This window comes from Antechinus flavipes, chromosome 5, assembly GCF_016432865.1.
Source record: "Antechinus flavipes isolate AdamAnt ecotype Samford, QLD, Australia chromosome 5, AdamAnt_v2, whole genome shotgun sequence".
Taxonomy (NCBI): domain Eukaryota; kingdom Metazoa; phylum Chordata; class Mammalia; order Dasyuromorphia; family Dasyuridae; genus Antechinus; species Antechinus flavipes.
The window spans coordinates 200,271,453-200,294,063 of record NC_067402.1 but is presented as its reverse complement, the minus strand read 5'-3'; the positions used below and the strand labels follow the sequence as shown (position 1 = coordinate 200,294,063).

The following is a 22,611-nucleotide window of genomic DNA, read 5'->3' as shown; positions in this document are numbered from 1 at the left end:
GAATCAACTAAAAAAAAATTACTAGAAACGTCCAGTCATTCTGGAGAGCAACTTGGAATTATGTTCAAAAAGTTAGAACATGAAGAACTGAGCTTCAGACTAGTTAAATGACATTGATTCTGTAACAGAGATTTAGAACAAATCCTGATGGAGTTCTCCTAAAATGGAGGCTAGAGAAATGCCAGGGAATTGCTGCTGGGAGAAAACATTCTGAGGTTGCTTATTCACATGAGCAACAATCTCTTTCCATTGGCTAAGCAGCTCAAACTGCCTGAATCTAAATCTACCTGACAGAGGCAGAGTAGTTATTTCTGGTAGCATCAAGGAGTAAAGGTTTCATTTATTCACATCATGGACACTATGGTTGACACCTTCCTTTTCTCCTTAGGTCCTGTGGGGCCAAAAAGGTTGGAGTACTGTACATACTCTTTGATCCAGCAGTGGCTCATATCCCAAAGAGATGGACCTATGTGTTGAAATGTTTGTGGCAGCCCTTTTTGTAGTGGCTAGAAACTGGAAATTGAATGGATGCCCATCAATTGGAGAATGATTGGGTAAATTGTGGTATACGAATATTATGGAATATTATTGTTCTGTAAGAAATGACCAGCAGGATGAATACAGAGAGGCTTGGAGAGACATACGTGAACTGATACTGAGTGAAATGAGTAGAACCGGAAGATCATTATACACTTCAACAACAATACTTGTATGAGGATGTATTCTGATGGAAGTGGATATCTTCGACAAAAAGAAGATCCAATTCAGTTCCAATTTATCAATGATGGACAGAATCAGCTACACCCAGAGAAAGAACACTGGGAAGTGAATGTGGACTACTTGCATTTTTGTTTTTCTTCCCAGGTTATTTTTACCTTCTGAATCCAATTTTTCTTGTGCAACAAGAGAACTGTACGGATCTGCACACATATTATATCTAAGATATGCTTTAACATGTTTAACATGTATGAGACTGCCTGCTATCTAGGGGAGGGGATGGAGGAAAGGAAGGGAAAAGTTGGAACAGAAGTGAGTGCAAGGGACAATGTTGAAAAATTATCCATGCATATGTTCTGTCAATAAAAAGCTATGATAAAAAAATTACTAGAAACAATTCACAACTTTAACAAAGTTGGAGGAAACAAAATAAATCCATACAAATCATCAGCATTTTTATATATTACCAACAAAGTCCAGCAGCAAGAGATACAAAGAGAAATTCCATTCAAAATAATTGTCGATAATAAAAATATTTGGGAATCTGTCAAAAGAAAGTCAGGAACTATATGAACACAACTACAAAATACTTTCTATACAAATAATCAATTGGAAAAATATTAAGTGCTCATGGGTAAGCCAAGTGAATATAATAAAAATGACAAGACTAAATAAATTTACTTATTTGTGCCATACCAAACTTCCAAGAAATTATTTTACAGATCCAGAAAAAATAATAACAAAGTTCATCTAGAAGAACAAAAGGTCAAGAATCTCAAAGCAATTAATGAAAAAAAAAAATGCAAACGAAGGTGGCCTAGCTGTTATCAGACCTAAAACTACAATATAAAGCAGCAGCCATCAAGACCATTTGGTACTGGTAAGAAATAGAGTAGTTGATCAGTGGAGTAGGTTAGGTTTCCAGAACACAATAGTCAATGACTACAGCAAGACTATAGAGAACTGGGATTCACATAAATTCATATAAATTGATGCTAAGTGAAGTGAGTATTTGTACACAGCAACAAGATTATGTGATGATCAATTCTGATGCATATAGCTCTTTTCCATAATGAACTGATCCAGTAGACTTTGTGGAGAGAGCCATCTAAATCTAGAAATAGGACTGTGGGGACTGAATGTGGATCACTATATATATAGTATTTTCACCTTTTTTGTTGTTGTTTGCTTGCATTTTGTTTTCTTTCTTCTTTTTTCCCTTTTTGATCTGATCTTTCTTGTGCAGCAAGATAATTGTAGAAATATGTATAGAAGAACTGCACATTTAACATAAAAAAAAAGTTAATGAAAGAAACCACTCAAATGCCAAGTACCTGATAATATATTTTATAGGTTAATGTATGTTTTCTTTTTAAACTCAGGAAGAAAGGAAGGAAAGAAGAAAGAAAGCTGCTTTCTCATACACTATAAAGGAAAAAACCAGTAACAAAATCTAGGAGCTTCTCAACTTTGATTTCATTTAAAATATAAAATTAACTTCTAGTGCCACCTAGAGGAAGATAGTCTAAACTATTCTATAAATCATAAACATTATTGCTCAATTTTAAAGTAAGTTTAGGCTAGACTCTGAGATGATAATCTCGTCTGGCCCTGGGATCAACCATGAATCCATTGGTCCCAGTATTTCTCTCCATTTAATAAACTATTGAATTGGTCTTGTGTGGTTCAGAAATAGTGAGGGATCACCATTAAAAAAAATAAATAAATAAATTTAGAAGGAATATTCTGTTTTTTAAAATTAGCTTTTATACTTTGCTAGAGATTAAAGAAATTCTTTTAATAACTACAAATGTACAGCAAAGTATTTTTTCTCATGTGGCTTTTTTTTTTTTTGGACTTGAGGTTGTAATTTAAATAAGTTAAATAGGTTACTTAGAAAATCTCTAGAGAAATAATGCAGAATTTTTATCTTTAAGGCAAGACATGAAAATAAAATAGTACATTATATATGATAACTCTATAGTATCTTAAGATTTGTAAAAGTGTATTCTCCTAACAACTTTATGCAAAAAATTCTGTAACAGAGATTTAGAACAAATCCTGATGGAGTTCTCCTAAAATGGAGGCTAGAGAAATGCCAGGGAATTGCTGCTGGGAGAAAACATTCTGAGGTTGCTTATTCACATGAGCAACAATCTCTTTCCATTGGCTAAGCAGCTCAAACTGCCTGAATCTAAATCTACCTGACAGAGGCAGGTAGCATCAAGGAGTAAAGGTTTCATTTATTCACATCATGGACACTATGGTTGACACCTTCCTTTTCTCCTTAGGTCCTGTGGGGCCAAAAAGGTTGGAGTATTAATCTGTTTCACTTGTTCTTTTCAGTTTTAGATGCAAAAGATGGAATTCCTGAACCTGAAAGCTGAAACTATGATAACCTTAGAGCATAAGATTCCAACCTAGATGTTGTAGACAGGCCAGCAGAGAAGCCAGGGTGCTGGAATACAAAGCCCAAGAGGTCAGAGTTTGGACCTGTAACCTGATTGGGTTAATGTTATATAGAAATGGAATAAATTTAACCCCATCTCTACTCTCCAGAGTAAGAAGGGATTAAGATGACAAGGTGTGGAGGGGAAAGGAAGGAATATTTCTATGTTTATTCTTGCTATACCTCTGAAGTAAATATTTCTTTGTCAAAGCTAATCTGTTAGTTGGATAAGTGAAACTCAAGTAAATGGACTCTTAAGATTGAGGAACATAATAAGTGGGGACTTGAGCTGATGACAGGAGACTAGATACTGCAGAACCAGGATAAAGAGATGAAATATAACAGACCTGACTTAGGCAGTGAGGGCATTGTCCTCTGGGAAGATAAGCAGATTAGGTTCACAAGTTAACTCAGTTCAGTAAAGCACAAGTTGGCAAACTACTTACCTCTTCTATATGACCTCTATGCTAAGAATAATTTACCAAACTGTTATATAGTTAACATCTGACCCAGAATCTTTGATTCCATGAATATCATGGGGCCACAGGGCCTAAGAGGAAAGGAAAAATTCTCCCATCAACTTAGTACAAGGTGTCCATGATATGAGAGAAAAAGACCTTCATCCATATACCTACTTTAGATATATTTAAAGATGTATCCAGTTCTGATGATGCAGTCAAAGGACACTGAAATGCAATATATCTTCTACCAGAAGAATGTCCATCTTCCACATGGGAATACCCATTTGAAGCGAGTTAGGCATATATCAAAGTCATGCCACAATTTATATATTCATTAGACAAGCAGTGATCTTCTATATATTCCTTCTATGTATTCTAGGCACTAAGGACATAAAAAATATTCCTAAGAGTATATAAAGCCTAAGAATATAGGGAGTATACACAAAAATAAGAGTCTCTATATTAAAAAAGCTTACATTTGATCAGGGGAAAACAACATATAGCTAAGTAAAAAAATAAAATATGTGTGAAATAAATGCAAAATGTTTGTGAGGAGTTGAAAAAGGAACCTAATAAAGGGAGAAAATCAAGAAAAGTCTTTTGAGAAAAATAGCTTTAACTGATCCTTAAAGAAGGTTAGGAATTCCAAGAAATGGAAGGGAGGGAATCAGAGTGTTCTAGAAATGGGGAATAGCCTGTAAAATATAAAAAAGACAGAAAATGGAATGTTAAGATCAAGAATGAGCAAACAGGCTTGCCCTTGTGGAACCAAACTGAAAGAGAAAAAATAATATCTTACTATCCTGGAAAGACAGTTTACAACCAGAATATGAAGGTTTAAAATGGCAAACCGAAGAGTTTGTAATCTCTAAAGCTTTTATTAAAAACAAACAAACAAAAAACCACTTATTCATGTCTTTTGTTTTTACATTGCAATCATTCTTTCATTCAAATATGATTTTAGGACAAATAGAATCAATTAAGCAAAAATATCAGATACAGAAATCTTGAAAATAATGTATACAATAGTATGGCGTAATTTCCATACTTCTGATAGAAGGGGAAAAGGAATAAGCAATTATGTCACTTAGCAGACCCTACCAAGCACTTAGTAGGTGCTTATTGGTAGGAATTGTTTGCCATGTCCTTCTCTAGTTCATTTTACAGATGAGGAGAATGAGGCAAACAAGTAACACATTTAATCCTTGCAATTTGTCTCTGCAAAATAGATGCTGTTATTATTCCTACTTATAGCTGAGGAAACCTGAGCCTGAGAGAAGTAAAATGATTTTGAATTTTTCTATTAAGTTCAGGTCTTTCTGCAATGAAATCCTGAAAGTCTGATAAATTCATTAAACATATTCTATTACCATAAAATTAAATATTCATTAGTGAAATTAGTTTGTAATTTGCTCTATTTTAGTTCTTCTCAGTTTATCTGATGAAACTCTATTTGTGTTACAGAAGAAATATGATAGAACTCACCTATTCTTCCAAGTAGTTTATATAATATGGGAATTGTTCTTTAAATGTTTGATTGAATTTACTTGTAAATCCATCTTATCCTGAGAGTTTTTTCTTAGGGAGCTCATTTTTGTTTTCTCCAATTTCTTTTCTAAGATAATTACTTAAGTATTCTATTTCTTCTTCTGTTAACTTGTACAGTGTATATTTTTGTAAATATTCATCCATTTTATTTAGAATACTACTTTGACCACATAATTGGGCAAAATAACTTCTAATAATTATTTTAATTTCATCTTGTGCATTCATCCTTCTTAATTTTTGATACTGGTATTTGATTTTCTTTCTGTTTATTATCTCCTCCCATAAAACCAGATCCTATTTTTATTTACTAGTTCAATGGTTTGGGTTTTTTTTTTTTTTTTCAATTTTTATTATGCTGTATTTAGTTGTTTTCAGTCATATACAACTCTTTGTGACCCTATTGGGGGTTTTCTTGGCAAAGATACTGGAATCATTTGCCATGTCCTTCTCTAGTTCATTTTACAGATGAGAATGAGGCAAACAAGGATAAGTGACTTGCCAGGGATCACACAACTCCTAAATGTCAAGTATCTGAGGCTGGATTTGAACTCAGGTCTTCCTGACTACAGGTCTAGTGTTCTATTCACTGTAATACCTAGCTGCCCAGTTTTTAATAATTTATTTCTTCTTCATTTAATATCAATTCTCCTTTTTCAGTTCTGATACTGGTAATTTGGTTTTCCCCATCTTTAAAGAATCAAATCAGCTGGTTTTATGGAATAAAAAAGGAACAACATCTTTATGTATTTCCTTGCATTTATTCAAAAGGATTTTACTTTTAATTTTGTTGGTCTCTTTATGTGGTTATGCAAAATTTCCTCCTTTGGTGTTTGTTTTAAAAAAATATTAGTTTTATAGGATTTTTTTAAAAGTTGCAGTGGTAATTGATTTGTTCTTTCTTTTGTTAAAAGTGTTTAAAGATGTGAATTTTTTCCAAAGCATGGCTTTGTGTTAATGTTGACATTATCTTTAATGAAACTTATTTCTATGAATTTGTTCTTTGGCTTTCTTAATGATTTAAGATATTCTTAATAATTAATTTAGTAGCTCCTTACTGAACAAAAATTTTATGGCATAGAATTTTAATGAATTTGTCAGACTTTCAACATTTCATTGCAAAAACACCTGCACTTAATAGAAAATTTGACAAACAAAATCTAAGAGAAATATATGGTAAACATCAAAGACTAATTAGAAGAGATTCAATAAAGACAAACTTTTTTCTTTTAGTATGTAGAAATGTAAATCATTATGTCTAAGATTGTGATTAGTAATTAGGTAGTTTGAGAGAAAGGAATAGAACTGGGAATGTGATTCTAAAAAGCAAAACCAAGTAGGAAAAGGTAAAAAGGAGTAATTATCTTATTAAAATAAGGTGTGAAAGGAAGAAATGACAAAGGAATTAAGATAGGGGACCAAGACAGGCAGTTTTGGAATCTTACCCTCTTCAGGAATGATTTAAAAATGGGAACAATACATATATATGTAGAATAGTTAAAAAAAAAGAAAAGAAAAAGAAAAAAGAAAAAGACATCTTCTAAATTCAGAAAAAAGTAAGTCTGAGTGAAGTGGGTTGTGGTCCCTTTAAGAAACTAGTCCTTTCAGATTGATTTATTCCTTTCTAATTCCCAATCTCTCCTGGCTGATGCATTATCAATTCAAGAAGCTAGGATCTTTGATTCACAAATACTGGTCAAAAGCATCCCTTTGAATTCCAATAGGAAATCAGGACTTGTCCCAGCCCCCACCCAATCTGAGCCAACTTGGGCTCTCACAACCCCCATGGGATCTAAGCCAACTTGGGACTCCACCCACGGGTCCCTTTAAGCTAAATCTCTCATTATAAAAGAGCCAAACTGGAGCCCTCTTTGCAGAGGTTCCAAACATGCCAGCCTTATGCCTGGCATGCCAAGGATATCTGCCTACTGGAATAATATTTCCAGTGCCCTCTACTCTTTACCTAACACCTTTTACTAACTAGAATTTAACCTTACTTCCCATGCCCATAATAAACCTCCTTTATCAATCTAGTTTTTCAGGTCTGTAAATTCCTTTACAGGGGACTCTTATACCGCCACTAGACCTCATTTAACTCTCTACTCTTGCTCTGAATCCAAAGGGGCTGCAGGGGAGCTCTATTTGACTCCCTGTACCCTGAACCTGCCACTAGACCTCATTTTCATTTGGGTACCCCAAATCTATATCTCATTATGAGGGGATGGGGAGAGGATAAGGGAAATATTTTTAGAGGGAACCCTTTCGCATCAGATCTGGGTAAAAGAAAGATCAAGATATATATTTAGAAGGGAATAAAAGTCTTCTAAGTTTATAAAGAAACAAAATTTGAAGGAATGAGATAAGGTGTAGTGTACAGAAGGATAGGGAGAATAATGGGAATGGGATAAAAAGGGAGTAACATGGAAGACAAAAAAAATCTTTATTTAGACAGAAACAAGGAAAGTGTGGAGGAAGAAAAAGGAGGAATCTTTGAAGATAGGATAGATCAAATATAGGAACATAAAGTAGAAGCAAAATAGTGGAGTCAGGAGGAATAGGAAATATGAAACACAGACACACATACAATAAAGTTCAGGAGTAGCATTTGTTATCTAAAAACAGCAGGGATAATAATCATGATCTCAAACAAAGTTAAAGTTAACAGATTTAATCAAAAGAGAAAAAGAAGGAAATTATACTATATGTTAGCCATATTCATCATATTGTTTTAGGTTATTTAAAATAATTACCCAGTATACTATTTGAATATCGTTTTGGTATAGGAAATGATAAGCTGGTAAAGTTAAAAAGATGGAGATTTAGACTTATGAAAGAACATACTATCCACCTTCAGAAAAACAGAAGATAAACAAGCATAGTACAGTCTTACATAACTGCATATGAATGTATATATGTAAGATAGATATTTATGTATATGCATGTATGTTTATTTGTGTGTGTGTGTATATATATATATGTGTGTGTGTATGTATGTATGTGTGTGTGTGTATATATATATATATATATATATATATATATATATATATATATATATGTGCATCTGTCTAAATCAATATATCTGTACTTAATTGTACCCTTTGTGAGGGCATGGGAAAAAAGAATAAAGGAAAAAGTGCACAGCAGAGAACAAAAGAAAACCTACAAGGAATCAAAGAAAAGATAAACAACTGTGAACATAATCTGTATTATTTATTAAATAGGCTTTCTGGAAATAGAAATTTACTTCTTTGCTTATTATTGAAAATTATTTAGTATTGGAATTAATTGCTCTTTAAATGTTGGTAGAAAAAAGCTATATTCCTTTGTATTCTCATTTTCTCTCCAGATATTTATCATATCTTGGTTGTCTAAGACTCTGGTCATCTTCTTGATTTCTTTCTTTACATCCTCAGAAAATCATCACATCACCTTTGATCAAGACTCACTGTGGGCCCTCCCTCCCTGGATTGAGAGAGGACAGAAGGTAAAGAAGAGAGAACTCCTTTCAGATCTTACAGTTTTTCATTTCCCACATGACTACACTGGGCCAAACTTTATTAGGATCCATCCCAACTATCCTAGCCCCTCTTCAACTTCTTTTTTATGTGTAGTCAAGTAAAAGTAGAAAATGCCTTGAGGGGAGGAACTCTCTCATATGGCCTTTCTTTTGCATCACCAAAACTTAGCACTTAAAAAATGTTTATTGACTATTAACATAAGAGTTAGTAAAGTAAGCACTTAATAAATGTTTATTGACTATTAACATAAGAAGAAAACCAACTATTATCACCTCAATAACTACCAATTAATTTGACTACTTTCTCATATTTATAAAAATTTTATCCAAAATCATGCATAACCAATCAATCTTGAGGTTATGCAATCTTAGTAAGGAACAAGCAGACTTTCTCAAGTGTTTCATTTCCTTAATAGTATGTCATTACCATCAGTGAACTAGATTAGCTATACATAACATAATAATCAAGGCCTGTAATAATCTAGTATTTGATAAATTCCCCAAACTCCAGCTTCTGGTATAAGAATCACTTTTTGATGAAAATTGCAGAGAAATCTGGAAAATAATATGTCAGAAATTTGGTAGAGACCTACATCTCACATCCCATACCAAAATAAGGTCAAAATGGATACATGATTTGGGGTTCTCACCTCCTTGAGAAGTCAGGGAAGTCATGACCACCTATGTTCTAAATCACAAGAAAGTGGGAGATGTTAGAATCCTAGTGTTAATTCAATGGAACTGATACAATGCTTATTGGTTCACACATTAAGCAAATCCTTACAAGATGTTAAGTCACCAGTATCGGTAGAAACAATGCTTGAGTTTATACTTTTGAGAATTCATACACTGGCTCATACATTGGAGTTCACAAGTATGGGAGATATACAGTTAACTTTGTAACTTTGTGAATTCACACCTCCCATAATCCCACTCTTGGAGGAGGAGTCAACCTTTCACACCTCTAAAAGAGCAAAAAGGAGCTGAGTTAGTCAGTTAATCAATTTGGAAGATTGCCAGGAATCAGAGTTGAGCTAGAGGCAAAAGATTAGCAACAAGAGCTCTCAGAACCAAAGAAAGCTCAAGTGAGTTCAGTTAAGGAGATTGACAAACTAGATACTGCAGTTGGGCAGAAATGGGGATTCGGGAGAGGCTTCTAAGAAAGCTAACCGGACCCAAGGAAAGAGACAAGACTTGGAAGGAGAAAATAAACATTTGGATTTTATCACCTGGCTGTATTTGAGGTGATTGTTACTTTGAACCAAAACTAAGGCTACCTTCAGAAAACCTCCCCAAGAAACCCGCTCCCACAGAGAACCATTTTATATTATATAAAAGAGAACACCACAAATCCTAATAAACTTTGGATGGAAAATGCCATTCTCATCCAGAGAGAACACTATGGAGACTGAATATAAATCAGCACATCTTATCTTTGATTTTATTTTCTTTTTCTCTCATGGGTTTTTTCTTTTGTTATGATTTTTCTCTCCCAATATAATTTATAAGGAAATATATGTTGGAATCTTTACAAACTGCTAACTCATTAGAGTTGATAGATTATTGATCTGACCTTACAAGAAGATGTTTGGGGCCAGAACCTGAAACAAGGTACTAAGCAGAATTAATTGATACAATGCTTGTGTTCACACCTTTACTCATTGGAGTTCATACATTTGGGAGACTTCAGGGTTTAGTATAAGATATCCGAAGTCACACCTCCCTTGAAGCTCTTAGGGCCAGAGAGCACTATCGGAGAAAACCCATAATCCCGCTCTCTGATATATAAGAAAGCAGAGGCCTAGTGAGGAGAGATCAGCTGAATTAGATTGAAGAGGAGCATGCTGGGATAGAAGCAGAGCACTCTGGGAGATTGAGAGCCAGAAGCCCTCTCTTGGAGGCAAGAAAGATTCATTACAACTTCTATCTTGGTGCTGGCTGGAGGCAGAGACAGAAGCAAAGGACAAAGCTGCAGGGGTTTAGCTGAATTTAGATTGAGAGGGGAGCGTCAAGTGAGTTCAGCCAGAAGCCCTCTCTCAGAGGCAAGACAGATTCACCTTTGTGCTGGCTGAAGGTCAAACCTTTGGGTTTGGAGACATGTGGAGGGAGCTCTTGGAACCAAGAGGCTGAAGGACAAACCTTTAGATTTGGAGACATTCGGAGGGAGCTCTTGGAACCAAGCAGAGAAATAGGCCTCAACTAACCGGCTATTTTGGAAAGAGAATATAAACGTTTGCATTTTTACCAGCTGGCTGCATTTTGGGTGATTATTACCTTTAACTGAAACTAAGACTGCCTCCAGAAAACCTCCCTGAGAAACCTGCCCTCACCCAGAGAGAACTATTATTATATTTCAAAAGAAGAAAATCACCACAAATATATGTTAAAAAAAGTATACATATAACGAAGAAAAAAAACACTCACATAATTTTTACATGTAACTGGGGAAAATAAAAATTAAAAAATAAAGAAATGCTAGCCATTGCAATAAGACCAGAAAAAAGAAATGGGAGGAATAAAAGTAGGCAACAAAGAAACAAAACACAACTCTTTGCAAATATTTTACAGCACTTAAAGAATACTGGAAAATCAACCGAAAAACTAGTTGAAATAACAATTAGTAGAGTTACAAGACACATAATAAATGTATGTTACCAATATTTCTATATATTACCAACAAAACCCAGCTGAGAGAGAAATTCTCTTTAAAAATAACTGCAAACAATATAAAATACTTGGGAGTCTAACTGCTAAGACACACTCAGAAACTATAGGAACAATTATGAAACATTTCTCAAAGTTTAAACAACTAGAGAAATATTAATTGCTTACGAGTAGACAGCCAATAAAATAAAAACAAGTATCAATACTAGCTAAATTAATTTACTTATTTAGTGCCATATCAATCAAACTACCAAAGAATCTTTTTATAGAGCTAGACAAATTAACAAAATTCATCTGGATGAACAAAAACTCAAAAATATCAAGGGAAAAATGAAAAAGAAGTGACAGAATATAACCTAGCAGTACCAGATTTCCCACTATATTACAAGGTAGCAGCCATCAAAACAATCTGGTACTAAGAGAAAAAATGGTGGGATAAGTGAAATACATCAAGTACACAATATACAGTAGTGAACGGTTGTGGTAATATTGTTCAGTTATGTCATATTTTTCAAGACCCCATATGGAATTTTCTTGGCAAAGATCTTTAAGTGGTTCTATATTTTGTTCTCCAGAGAATTAAGACAAACAGGGCTAATGACTTGCCCAGGGTCACATAGCAAATGAATACCTGAAATTTCATTTTGACTCAGTTCTTCCTGAACACAGGCCCAGTCCTCTGTCCACTGAGTTATCTAGCTGCTTCCTTTATAGTAATCTAGTCTTTGATAAACCCAGAGATCCAAGCCTTGGGGGGCAAGAACTCAATATCTGACAAAAATTGCTAGACAGTTTGGCAAAGTTGGGCACATGTTACATCATATACCAAAATAAGGTCAAAATGGTAGATGATTTAGATATTAAAGATAATACCATAATCAAAATTTTGCTTGTCAGATCTATGGATAAATGAAAAGTTTATGGATAAATAGAGTTTATGAACAAATGAGAGAGGGAGAAAATCACAGAAAATAAAGTATATACTTTCAGCAACAAAATATTAAAAAGCTGGTGCCAAAATTAGAAGGAAAACAAAACTGCAGAAAATTTTTTCACCAAAGTTTCTCTAATAAAGGTCTCATTTCTCATATACATATGGAACTAAGCTGAATATATAAGAACCATTCATTCACCATTGATAAAAAAAGGACAAAGTATAGGAATGAGCAATTTTCAGAAGAAATCAGATCTATTAATATCATATAAAAGTGCTCTAAATCATTGTGGTTTAGAGATATGCAACTCTGATGTATAACCTCATATCTATCAGGTTGACTAACATGCCAGAAAAGGAAATTGAGAAGTGCTAGAGGGGAATGTGGAAAAATAGGAACAATAATGCACTACTGGTGAAGTTGTGAACTAGCACAACCATTCTGGAGAACAATCTGGAATTATTCCAAAGGGTTATAAAACTGTACAATCCTTTAAGCCAATACTACTACTACTACTAGGTGTGTATACCAAAGAGATAAAGAAAAGAGGAAAAGATTTATATGTACAAAAATATTTATAGCAAAATATTTTTTTTTGTGGTGGCAAAGAATTGGAAACTGAGTGGATGCCCATCAATTGGAGAACAGCTGAATAAATTATGGTATATGACTGATTGGAATACAATTGTGCTAAGAAATGATGAAGGGGATGCTTTCAAAAAAAAGTCTGAGATTTACATGAATTGATGCAAAGTGAAGTGAGCAGGAGCAGGAAAACACTGTATATAGCAACAGCAATAGTTTAATAAATGATCAATTGCAAAGGATTTGGCCATTCTGATCAATACAATGAATCAAGGCAGTTCCAAGACACAACGAATTCTGAGTTCATACTTTTCTCATTTTCCTTATTTTTCTTGCAATATAGTTAATAAGGCCATATATTTTGCATGATTTCATTGTGTACAAATGATATATTGCTTGCCTTCCCAATGAGTGGGGGGAGAAAGGGAGAATTTGGAACCCCAATTTTTTAAAATGAGTGTTTATTGTGTCATCAAAAAGGGGATAGTGGACAGGATAAAAGACATGCAAGGTTCTATTCTGCTCCAAGTTTTCTACTTCATCTTATGATCATGGGATCACAGAGCTGGAAATAACCTCACAATTCAAGTTCAACCTTTCATTTTACAGATGAGAAAACTGAGGCTAAGAAAAGGCCAGTAAGAATCTCACAGCTACTATGTGTCTCTGGCAGGATCCGAACCCAGGTGCGGACAATGGCCTGCTCGGCAAGTTGCCCGCTCCTCCCCGCTGCTCCTGCGATGGGCTCTTCGCATTGGTGGGTGCCCCCTTGCCCTCAAGCTCTTCAGGAGGACAGGGGGGCCGGAGAAGACTGTCCGCTAGGGGTCCCGCCCTAAATGTAAACAAGCATTCCCTTCCCTCAGTCAGCCCGGGACCACCCTCTGCCCCACCCACCCTCAACTTCACTAACTCACCTTCTCCGCGGTTCCGGCCCCGACAGGGGATTTTCCAGCCGGGCCTCGGGCTCGTCCTCACTGGACGCCCGGGACGCAGTCAATCGGCCGCTGCGCCTGCGAGGCTGGGGTTGCTCGGCCTCCGGAGCCGGGCTCTCCACTGCCGCCGGCTCCAGCTCCATGACCGTGAGAGAAGGGCAGAGGTCTCGGGGAGGGGGCTCTTCAGAGGCTGGGAGAGCGGAAGAAGCTAGGGGCCGGCCCAAAGCCTCCGCGGAGGTAAAGGGGTTCCTGTCAGGAAGGAGCTGCCATAGTCAACATTAAGGCGTTTGAAAAATGGCGGCAGGGGAGCCGCCGGCGAATCAGCGAGGCCCTGTAAAGCGTTGCTAGGAGACGCAGGAGTCCCCGCCTTCCTTTGAGTTGAGTATAACAGGGGGCGGGGCCGTGGCTCCTTCAGGAACCCTTTAAGTGGGGGGAAGGGAGAAACCGGAGGGGGAGGGGAGAACTAGGATTAAAAAAAGGAAAGGGAAACTGAGGGAGAGGAAGGCTTAGTAGGTAGAATAAAGGAAGAGAAGGGAGGGCTGGGTTCATTTAATTAGTTTGTATGTTTTTTAAAATTAAGTTGACAATGGGATTCCTTTTTTATGGAACTTATTCCTGACTTCATCACCAGCTTCTCCAAGAATTTCAGAGTAGGAAGATATCTTTTTAGTTCAATCCATACCTAAACAAGAATTTCCTGCGCAGAAAAACTGATAAAACTCCAGTGAAGGCCAACTCCCTGCCTCCTAAACAACTCTTTCCACTTTGGGGTAACTAACTAATTGCTGCAAAATTCTTCCTTACATCCAGGAGATGTTTGTTATTTAAAAAAAAAAAAAAAAAAAAAAAAGACCTGAAGCTTAAGAGTCCGTGATCCAGGGTTTGAATATGAATTTCAGAGCTTAATGCCTGCATGACTTAGAAGAAAAAAACAACGGTCCTAAGTTTCGGTTTTCAAGAGGAGAAATTGAGACGAGCATGGGCGTAGTGGCTTTAAGTTACTAAACCCCTAGCTTTCTCTTAGCTCCCGGATCAAATATAAAAACCCCAGACTTTCAAAACCCTTCACAACCTAACCGTTTCCTACTTTTCTAGTCTTATTTAAAAAATAAAATAAAATAATGTTTTTACACATCGTGCAAATTTGGAGAACTAATCCCATATTTTATTAATTTGTTCCTTCTATAACCTCCCCCTCCACACACACAAAGAGTTATTTTTTAAAACATTTTTAATCCTGAAATATAATGCTCTCAAAATCTAGATGACTAGTAATCTGTTCCTTCTATTAGTTCCTCCTCCACACACACACAAAACATTTTTTAAAAATTTTTTTCTTTTGTTTTAATCCTGAAACATAATGTCCTCAATACCTAGATAATTGGTCTGGCAAAACAAATTCCCACATTGGACAACTCTTCATTTACAACACTATGATATTTTCTAATACCCATATTATACTATACCTATATTAATAGCTATAATATAATATTCTCATATGACACAATTTGTTTAGCCATTACCCCATAAAACAACCTCCTTAGTTTCCAGTTCTGAATCATCACAAAAAGAACTACTATAAATAGTTTTCTACATATTTGTCTTTTTCCTCTTTGGGGGGAATCACTTTAGATCACTCTTGCTATTTTTAAGCCAAAAGATATGCACAGTATATACTTGCTTTCGAGGATGACTGGAACAACTTCACCCACAAGCACTAATATGTACTTGTTTTCCCACAGTCCCTCACAGCAGTGTTTGCCATTTTCCCCTTTTATCATCTTTGCTAATCTAATGAATGTGAGATAGACCCTCAAAATTGCTTTAATTAGCATTTCTCTAATTATTAATGATTTAGGGCATTTTTTTTTCTTATAGTTCTTGATAGCTTAGATTTCTTCACTTGAAAACTACCTACTCATATCCTTTCATTACAAATTTGAATCAGTTTCTTATAAATCTTGAATATGAAACCTGCTACAAAATTTTTTACCCAGTTACTTATTTTCCTTCTAAATTTAACTACATTAGATTTATTTTGCACAAACGTTTTATAATTCAAATTATCCATTTTATCTTCATGATCTTTTCCCCTATTCATAGATCCTAAAGATAATTTCTTCCTTGTTCCTATAATTTATGTTGTAATCTTTTTAAAAAGCCTAGGTTATGTATCCATTTTTTGTCTTTTTTATGAGTTTTTTTGTTTTTTAATTTTATTTTTACTTTCCATTCCAATTTTTTTCCTTCCTTCAGCCTTACTCTCCTCCCTTTTGTCCCCCAATTGAGAGGGCAAGAAATGTAATGCTTATTGCATATATGAAGTCATGCAAAACATATTTCTGCCTTGGCCATGTTCCCCATTTCCCAGCACTCTTCCCCTCAAAAAAGTAAAAAAGATAAAGAAAGTAGGAAAAAAAAACTGTTTCAATCTGTATTTTCTTGGTCTATCAATTCTGTATTTAGAGTGGATAACATTTTTTATTGAGTTCTTTAAATACTTGTAATGCATAATTGTATGGATCAGTTACTAAAGTCTAGAAGGAAATGGCAAACCTCTCCATTATCTCTGCCAAGAAAATCTCAAATGGGGTCACAAAAAATCATATATAACAAAATAATAACAAAATTGCTTTTAATGGTTAAATAAAAGAAAAGAAAAGAAAAAATAAAATAGAAGAAACTATTTATTTTCTAATTTCAGAGCTTATACTAATCAATTTTTTTATTCCTTCCAACTTATTTTTATTATTATTCTTGAAATTGTTTCACCTTTGAATCTTCTAAATAAATTTTATCATTTTTCTATCTCCATAAAATATTCCTTTGGTAGTTTGGTATAGGCCTGAATAAATAAATTAATTGAAATATGAACACAAAAAGCCAGAGAAATCCAGAAAAGCATTTGTTCAATTAAGAGGAACTGTATAATAATATAATATTAACAGTTGAACATAATGAAACAGAAGAAACAAGTGTCCCTTCAGAACTTTAATACAATCAAAGAGTATTAAGTGAATTAAATAAGAAAAATAGTGAATCTAAAGAATGATTCTTTCTGTTTCTGTTTGTGGAGTCCAGAATGGCCCAACCTACAATAAAGTAGCTGAAGCAGAGCTCTGTGCCAATATCATTTTTATTAAAATATCTATGACCCCTCTAATGAAATAGATCTCAGTTCTTCCTTATGATTTGAGATGCCCCCTTCTTCTTGGGGCCTTATTTTATAGTGCTTGGCACCCTGATACAAAATTAAATACAAAAGACCCTGCAGAAGTGCTTACATAAAAGGCAAAATCCCATTGGTTGACAAATGAGCAGACTTCATAAGCAGACCTGTGGGCTGGGCTGAAAAACAGGTATCAAAACATCTACATGGGCTGATGGGCTGGTAGAAAGCTAGGCCACAGGCTGACAAACAGGCTCACTTATTGGCCAAATGCACATGAGCATCTCCCCATGTTGAGCAATAAAAAAGTGATGAAGGATGGAGGGGCAACAAAAATAGCTGGGGGACTTTCCATATAATTGAGTCACCTTTGTCATCTTAGGCTTGGTCACGATAACAAAGTAAAAACAAAGATGTTGGTTCTCTAGTTAGCTTCCTATAATTAAGAAAGTAAATTAATAATCTGAACTTCACAGCTCCAGGGCCTAATATTTAAAATTTGTAATCACTATTCCTATGGAATCATAACAAACTGATTAATACTTATTAGAATAAAATGGGTGTCCAATTAAGCATCTATCACACTTTGCTACAGATATTATTTATTTAAAAAATATTTTCCCTAATTACATGTAAAGCAATTTTTTACATTTGTTTTTAAAACTTTGAATTCCAGATTCTCCCCCTTCCTCCCAATCCCAACCCCTATAAGAAGGCACATGTGAAATTATGCAAAACATTTCCAAAAAATTCATGTTGTAATACTGCAACATATCTAACATATATAGGATTGCTTGCCATCTAGGGGAGGGGGTGGAGGGAGGGAGGGGAAAAATCGGAACAGAAACAAGTGCAAGGGATAATGTTGTAAAAAAAAAAAAAAATTACCCTGGCATGGATTCTGTCAATATAAAGTTATTATTAAATAAAATAAAATAAAATATTAAAAAAAAAAAAAAGAAAACACAGATCTCTGTCCTACTTCAAAATCCTCAATAAAAATAAAGGAAAAAAAAAAAGTATGTTTCAATTTGTATTCAGACACAATTTCATCTTTCAGAGTAGTCATGGATCATTGTATTGCTGAGAATGCCAAAGTCATTCATAGCTAATCCACAAGATTGCTATTACTCTGTGCAAAGTACCTTTCACTTTGCTTGAATTCATGGAGGACATTCTATGTTTTTCTGAGAGCATCTTGCTCATCATTTCCCATAGAAAAATAATATTTCATCATAATCACATACTACAATTTATTCAGCCATCCCCCCAATTGATGGACATCCTCCCAATGTCCAATTCTTTGCCCTGACAAGAAAGCTGCTAAAAATATTTTTGTTCATATAGGACCTTTTTCTTTAAAAAAAAAAAAAAAATCTCTTGGGATTCATGCCTAATAACGGTATTGTCAGGTTAAAGAATATACGTGATTTTATAGCCCTTTGGGCATATCTCATATGTTTTGATCACTTATCAATTAAGTAATGGCTCATTTTAAAAAAATAAATTTGACTCAGCTCCCTATACATTGAAAAATGAGGCCTTCATCAGAGAAACTTGCTTCAAAATTCTTTTCCCAATTACTATTGCTAACTGTATTTTCCCCACCCCCATTTATTCTATTCTCTTTTTCCTTTCACCTTGTTGTGCCACAGTTCTCTTTGATTGTCCTGCCTCAGTTTCCCTAAACGGTCCTGCCTCAATTTCCCTAACTGTTCTGCTTCAGTTCCTTGAATTGTTCTGCCTCAATCCCCCTGGTTGCAATCCCACTTTTCTGTTCATTAGGCTGGTTACGCTAAGGTTATATATTGTAAATGTGTAAACTCAGATAAGAGGGAGTTCAGACTTCCTGGCTTTACTCCTCCTAAGTTATCAAGAATTTATGGTCCTACTCCACAACCTGTCAGAACCAGATTGATGGTCCCTTCTTCGAAATTCCCGCTCACCAGAGTTTGGACTCCATCCCCCCTGCCTTTGTCTACCTGAGCTTAGAGCCATATATATTTCCTGGGAAACTCACATGCGCTGCTGGATATCTTGAGGCTTATTCAGCCCTGGGGGCAACATGGATCTTGTTTTGCCCCCAGCACAATCTCTCCCTCTCAAATAAAATATGAAAAACTCTCTAATTTCTATCTTGCCTCAGTTTCTCCAGCATTACATTTGGAGGCCCCAGTGAGCTATGAGAGCAGGATTAGAGATTAGAGACCTTTGGGTCTCTGCCTTGGGCCTTTGTTGGAAAGGCTGGCCTTCTGGATTACTCCAGAGTCATCGGGAAGAGAGCAGTTTTTCAGCCTCAGGAAAGCCCGATGGTGGACGCCTCCATTTTGGCCACAGGAGAGTAAGTAAGCCTTTTTTTGGCACTATCTGGTTATATGTGTTAAATGTTTTGTTGAAAGTTGCAATTGTGCAGTGTATATTTGTGTGATTATTGTTCTGTGTTTTGTGTGACTTGTCTGTCTGTTTTGTTGATTTAAGAGCTCTGTTAAAGTTTTAAGAAAAAAATTGCTTGTGATTCTTAATTTCTTAACCTGTTGTACTAATTTGTAAGTAAAAGGGAACTGTGGCACAACAACCTTAACCCTCCTCAAAAATGTCAAAAATGATTCCTCCAATATGCCTTCTTTTCTATCATCCTCCCTCCTTCTCATACACTTTTCCCTACTACTTTCCTGTAAGGGTAAGATATATTTATATACTCATATATATTATTTTCTCCTTGAGTCAATTCTGATGAGAATAAGGCTCACTCACTTCTCTTCTTCCCTTCTATTGTAAAAGCCTTTTTATGGCAGATAACTTATACCATTCCATTTCTCCCTTTCCCATTCTTCCAGTACATTCCTCTCTCCTTAATTTTATTTTATTTTTTTAGATATTATCCCTTCATATTCAACTCATACCTGTGCCCTCTTGTCTCCTTCTATATTCTTTCTAATTGACATAATAATGAGAAAATTATGAAGCATTTCAAGTATCATCCATCCTGCCATGTAGGAATATAAACTACAAACTTAAATCCCTTATGATATCCCTTTTCTGATTACTTTCTTGTACTTCTCCAGAAGTGTGTATTTGAAAATCACATTTTCTATTCAGCTCCGTCTTTTCACCATGAATGCTTGAAAGTCCATAATTTCACTGAATATCCATCTTTTTTTCTGAAGGATTATAGTCAGTGATTCTTGGTTGCAATCCTAGCTCCATTGCTTTTTGGAATATCACATTCCAAGCCTCAGATCTTTTAATGTAGAAGCTGCTAAATCTTGTATTATCTGACTGTGGCCCCACTATATTGGAATTGTTTCTTTCTGAATGCTTGCAATATTTTCTCCTTGACCTCAGAGTTACAGAATTTAGGTATAATATTCCTGGGAGTTTTTATTTTAGAGTCTCTTTCAGGAGGTGATTGGTGGATTCTTTCCATTTCTATTTTTAACCTTCTGGTTCTAGAAAATCAAGACAGTTTTCCTTGATAATTTCTCAAAAGATGATGTCTACATTCTTTTTTTTTTTTTTTTTTTTGAACCTGGTTTCAGGTAGACCAAAATTTTTAAAAATTTTTTATTATAGCTTTTTATTTATAAAATATATGCATGGGCAATTTTTCAGCATTGACCCTTGTAAAACCTTCTGTTCCAACTTTTCCTCTCTTTCCCCCTACCCCTTCTTTTAGATGACAGGTAGACCGATACATGTTAAATATGTTAAAGTATATGTTAAATACAATATATGTATACATATCCATACAGTTATTTTGCTGCACAAGAAAAATTGGACTTAGAAATAAGGTAAAATTAACCTGAGAAGGAAATCAAAAATGCAAGCAAACAAAAACAGAGGAAGTGGAAATGCTATGTTGTGGTTCACACTCATTTCCCAGAGTTCTTTCGCTGGGTATAGCTGGTTCTCTTCATCATTGAACAAATGGAACTAATTTGGTTCATCTCATTGTTGAAGAGAGCCACATCCATCAGACTTAATCATCATATAGTATTGTTGTTGAAGTATATAATAATCTTCTGGTCATGTAAGTCTCTCCAGGCCTTTCTGAAATCATCCTGCTGGTCGTTTCTTACAGAACAATAATATTCCATAACATTCATATACCACAATTTATTCAACCATTCTCCAATTGATGGGCATCCTTTCAATTTCCAGTTTCTAGTCACTACAAAAAGGGCTGCCACAAACATTTTCGCACTTTCCCTTCTTTAAGATCTCTTTGGAAGATAAGCCCAATAATAATACTGCTGGATCAAAAATTTTTGTATGTACAGTTTAATAATTTTTTGAGCATAGTTCCAAATTGCTCTCTAGAATGACTGGATGCATTCACAATTCCACCAACAATATATCAGTGTCCCAGTTTTCCCACATCCCCTCCAACATTCAGCATTATCTTTTTCTGTCATCCTAGCCAATCTGACAGGTGTGTGGTGGTATCTCAGAGTTGTCTTAATTTGGATTTCTCTGATTAATAATGACTTGGAGCATCTTTTCATATAGCTAGAAATAATTTCCATTTCTTCATCTGAAAATTGTCTATTCATATCTTTTGACCATTTATCAATTGGAGAATGGTTTGATTTCTTATAAATTAGAGTCAATTCTCTATATGTTTTGGAAATGAGGCCTTTATCAAAACCTTTGACTGTAAAAATGTTTTCCCAGTTTATTGCTTCCCTTCTAATCTTGTCTGCATTGGTTTTGTTTGTATAAAAGCTTTTTAATTTGATATAATTAAAATTTTCTATTTTGTGATCAATAATGATCTTTAGTTCTTCTTTGGTCACAAATTCCTTCTTCCTCCACAGGTCTGAGAGGTAAACTATCCTATTTTCTTCTACTTTATTTATAATCTCATTCTTTATGCCTAGATTACGAACCCATTTTGACCTCATCTTGGTGTACAGTGTTAAGTGTGGTAGACCAATAATTTTGAAAATCATTTCCTCTGGATCTGTTTTCCAGATCATTTGTTTTTCCAATGAGATAGTTCATATTGTTTTCTATTTTTTGGGTTATTTTTTATTGTTTCTTGAATTCTCATAAAGTCATTAGCTTCTATTTGCTCAATTCTAATTTTCACTTAATTCTTTTTTTAAAAATTTTATTTTTTGGTGAGACAGTTGGGGTTAAATGACTTAGCTAGGGTCACACAACAAGGAAATGTTAAGTATCTGAGGCTGGATTTGAATTTATGTCCTCCTGACTTCAGGGCCAGTGCTCTGTCCATTCCCTCAGCTAGCTTCCCCTCAATTCTAGTTTTTAAGGAATTATTTTTTTTCGATGAGCTTTTTATATCTTCTTTTCCATATGGCTAATTTTGCTTTTTAGGGCATTCTTCTCAATAGCTTTTTTGTATTTCCTTTTGCACCACTCTCAATTCTCTTCCCAATTTTCCATTTCTTTCTCTTACTTGATTTTCAAAATCCATTTTGAGATCTCCCATGGTCTAAGACCAAATCTTATTTTTCTTGGAAGCTTTGAATGTAGAACTTTTGAGTGTGGGTTTAGATCTTCCTTGTCACAATTGTAACTTTCTATAGTCAGAATATTTTTTTGTTGTCTCATTTTCCTAGCTTATTACTTGGCTTTTAGCTCTTTGTTACTCCTAATTTCCCAAGCCTCTCA

The 22,611-nt window shown here is 34.9% G+C and overlaps 1 protein-coding gene across 1 annotated transcript in view; it reads right to left on the bottom strand.

The window, feature by feature from the left end:
• The window catches only part of NET1 (neuroepithelial cell transforming 1), an 82,968-nt gene extending 68,887 nt beyond the window's left edge, over positions 1–14,081 (bottom strand). Inside the window, exon 1 of the mRNA XM_051962909.1 lies at positions 13,788–14,081. Within this exon, the coding sequence (XP_051818869.1) occupies positions 13,788–13,948 (161 nt within the window). The 5' untranslated portion in view covers positions 13,949–14,081. The remainder of the gene's footprint in view (positions 1–13,787) is intronic.
• Positions 14,082–22,611: the final 8,530 nt, after the last annotated feature.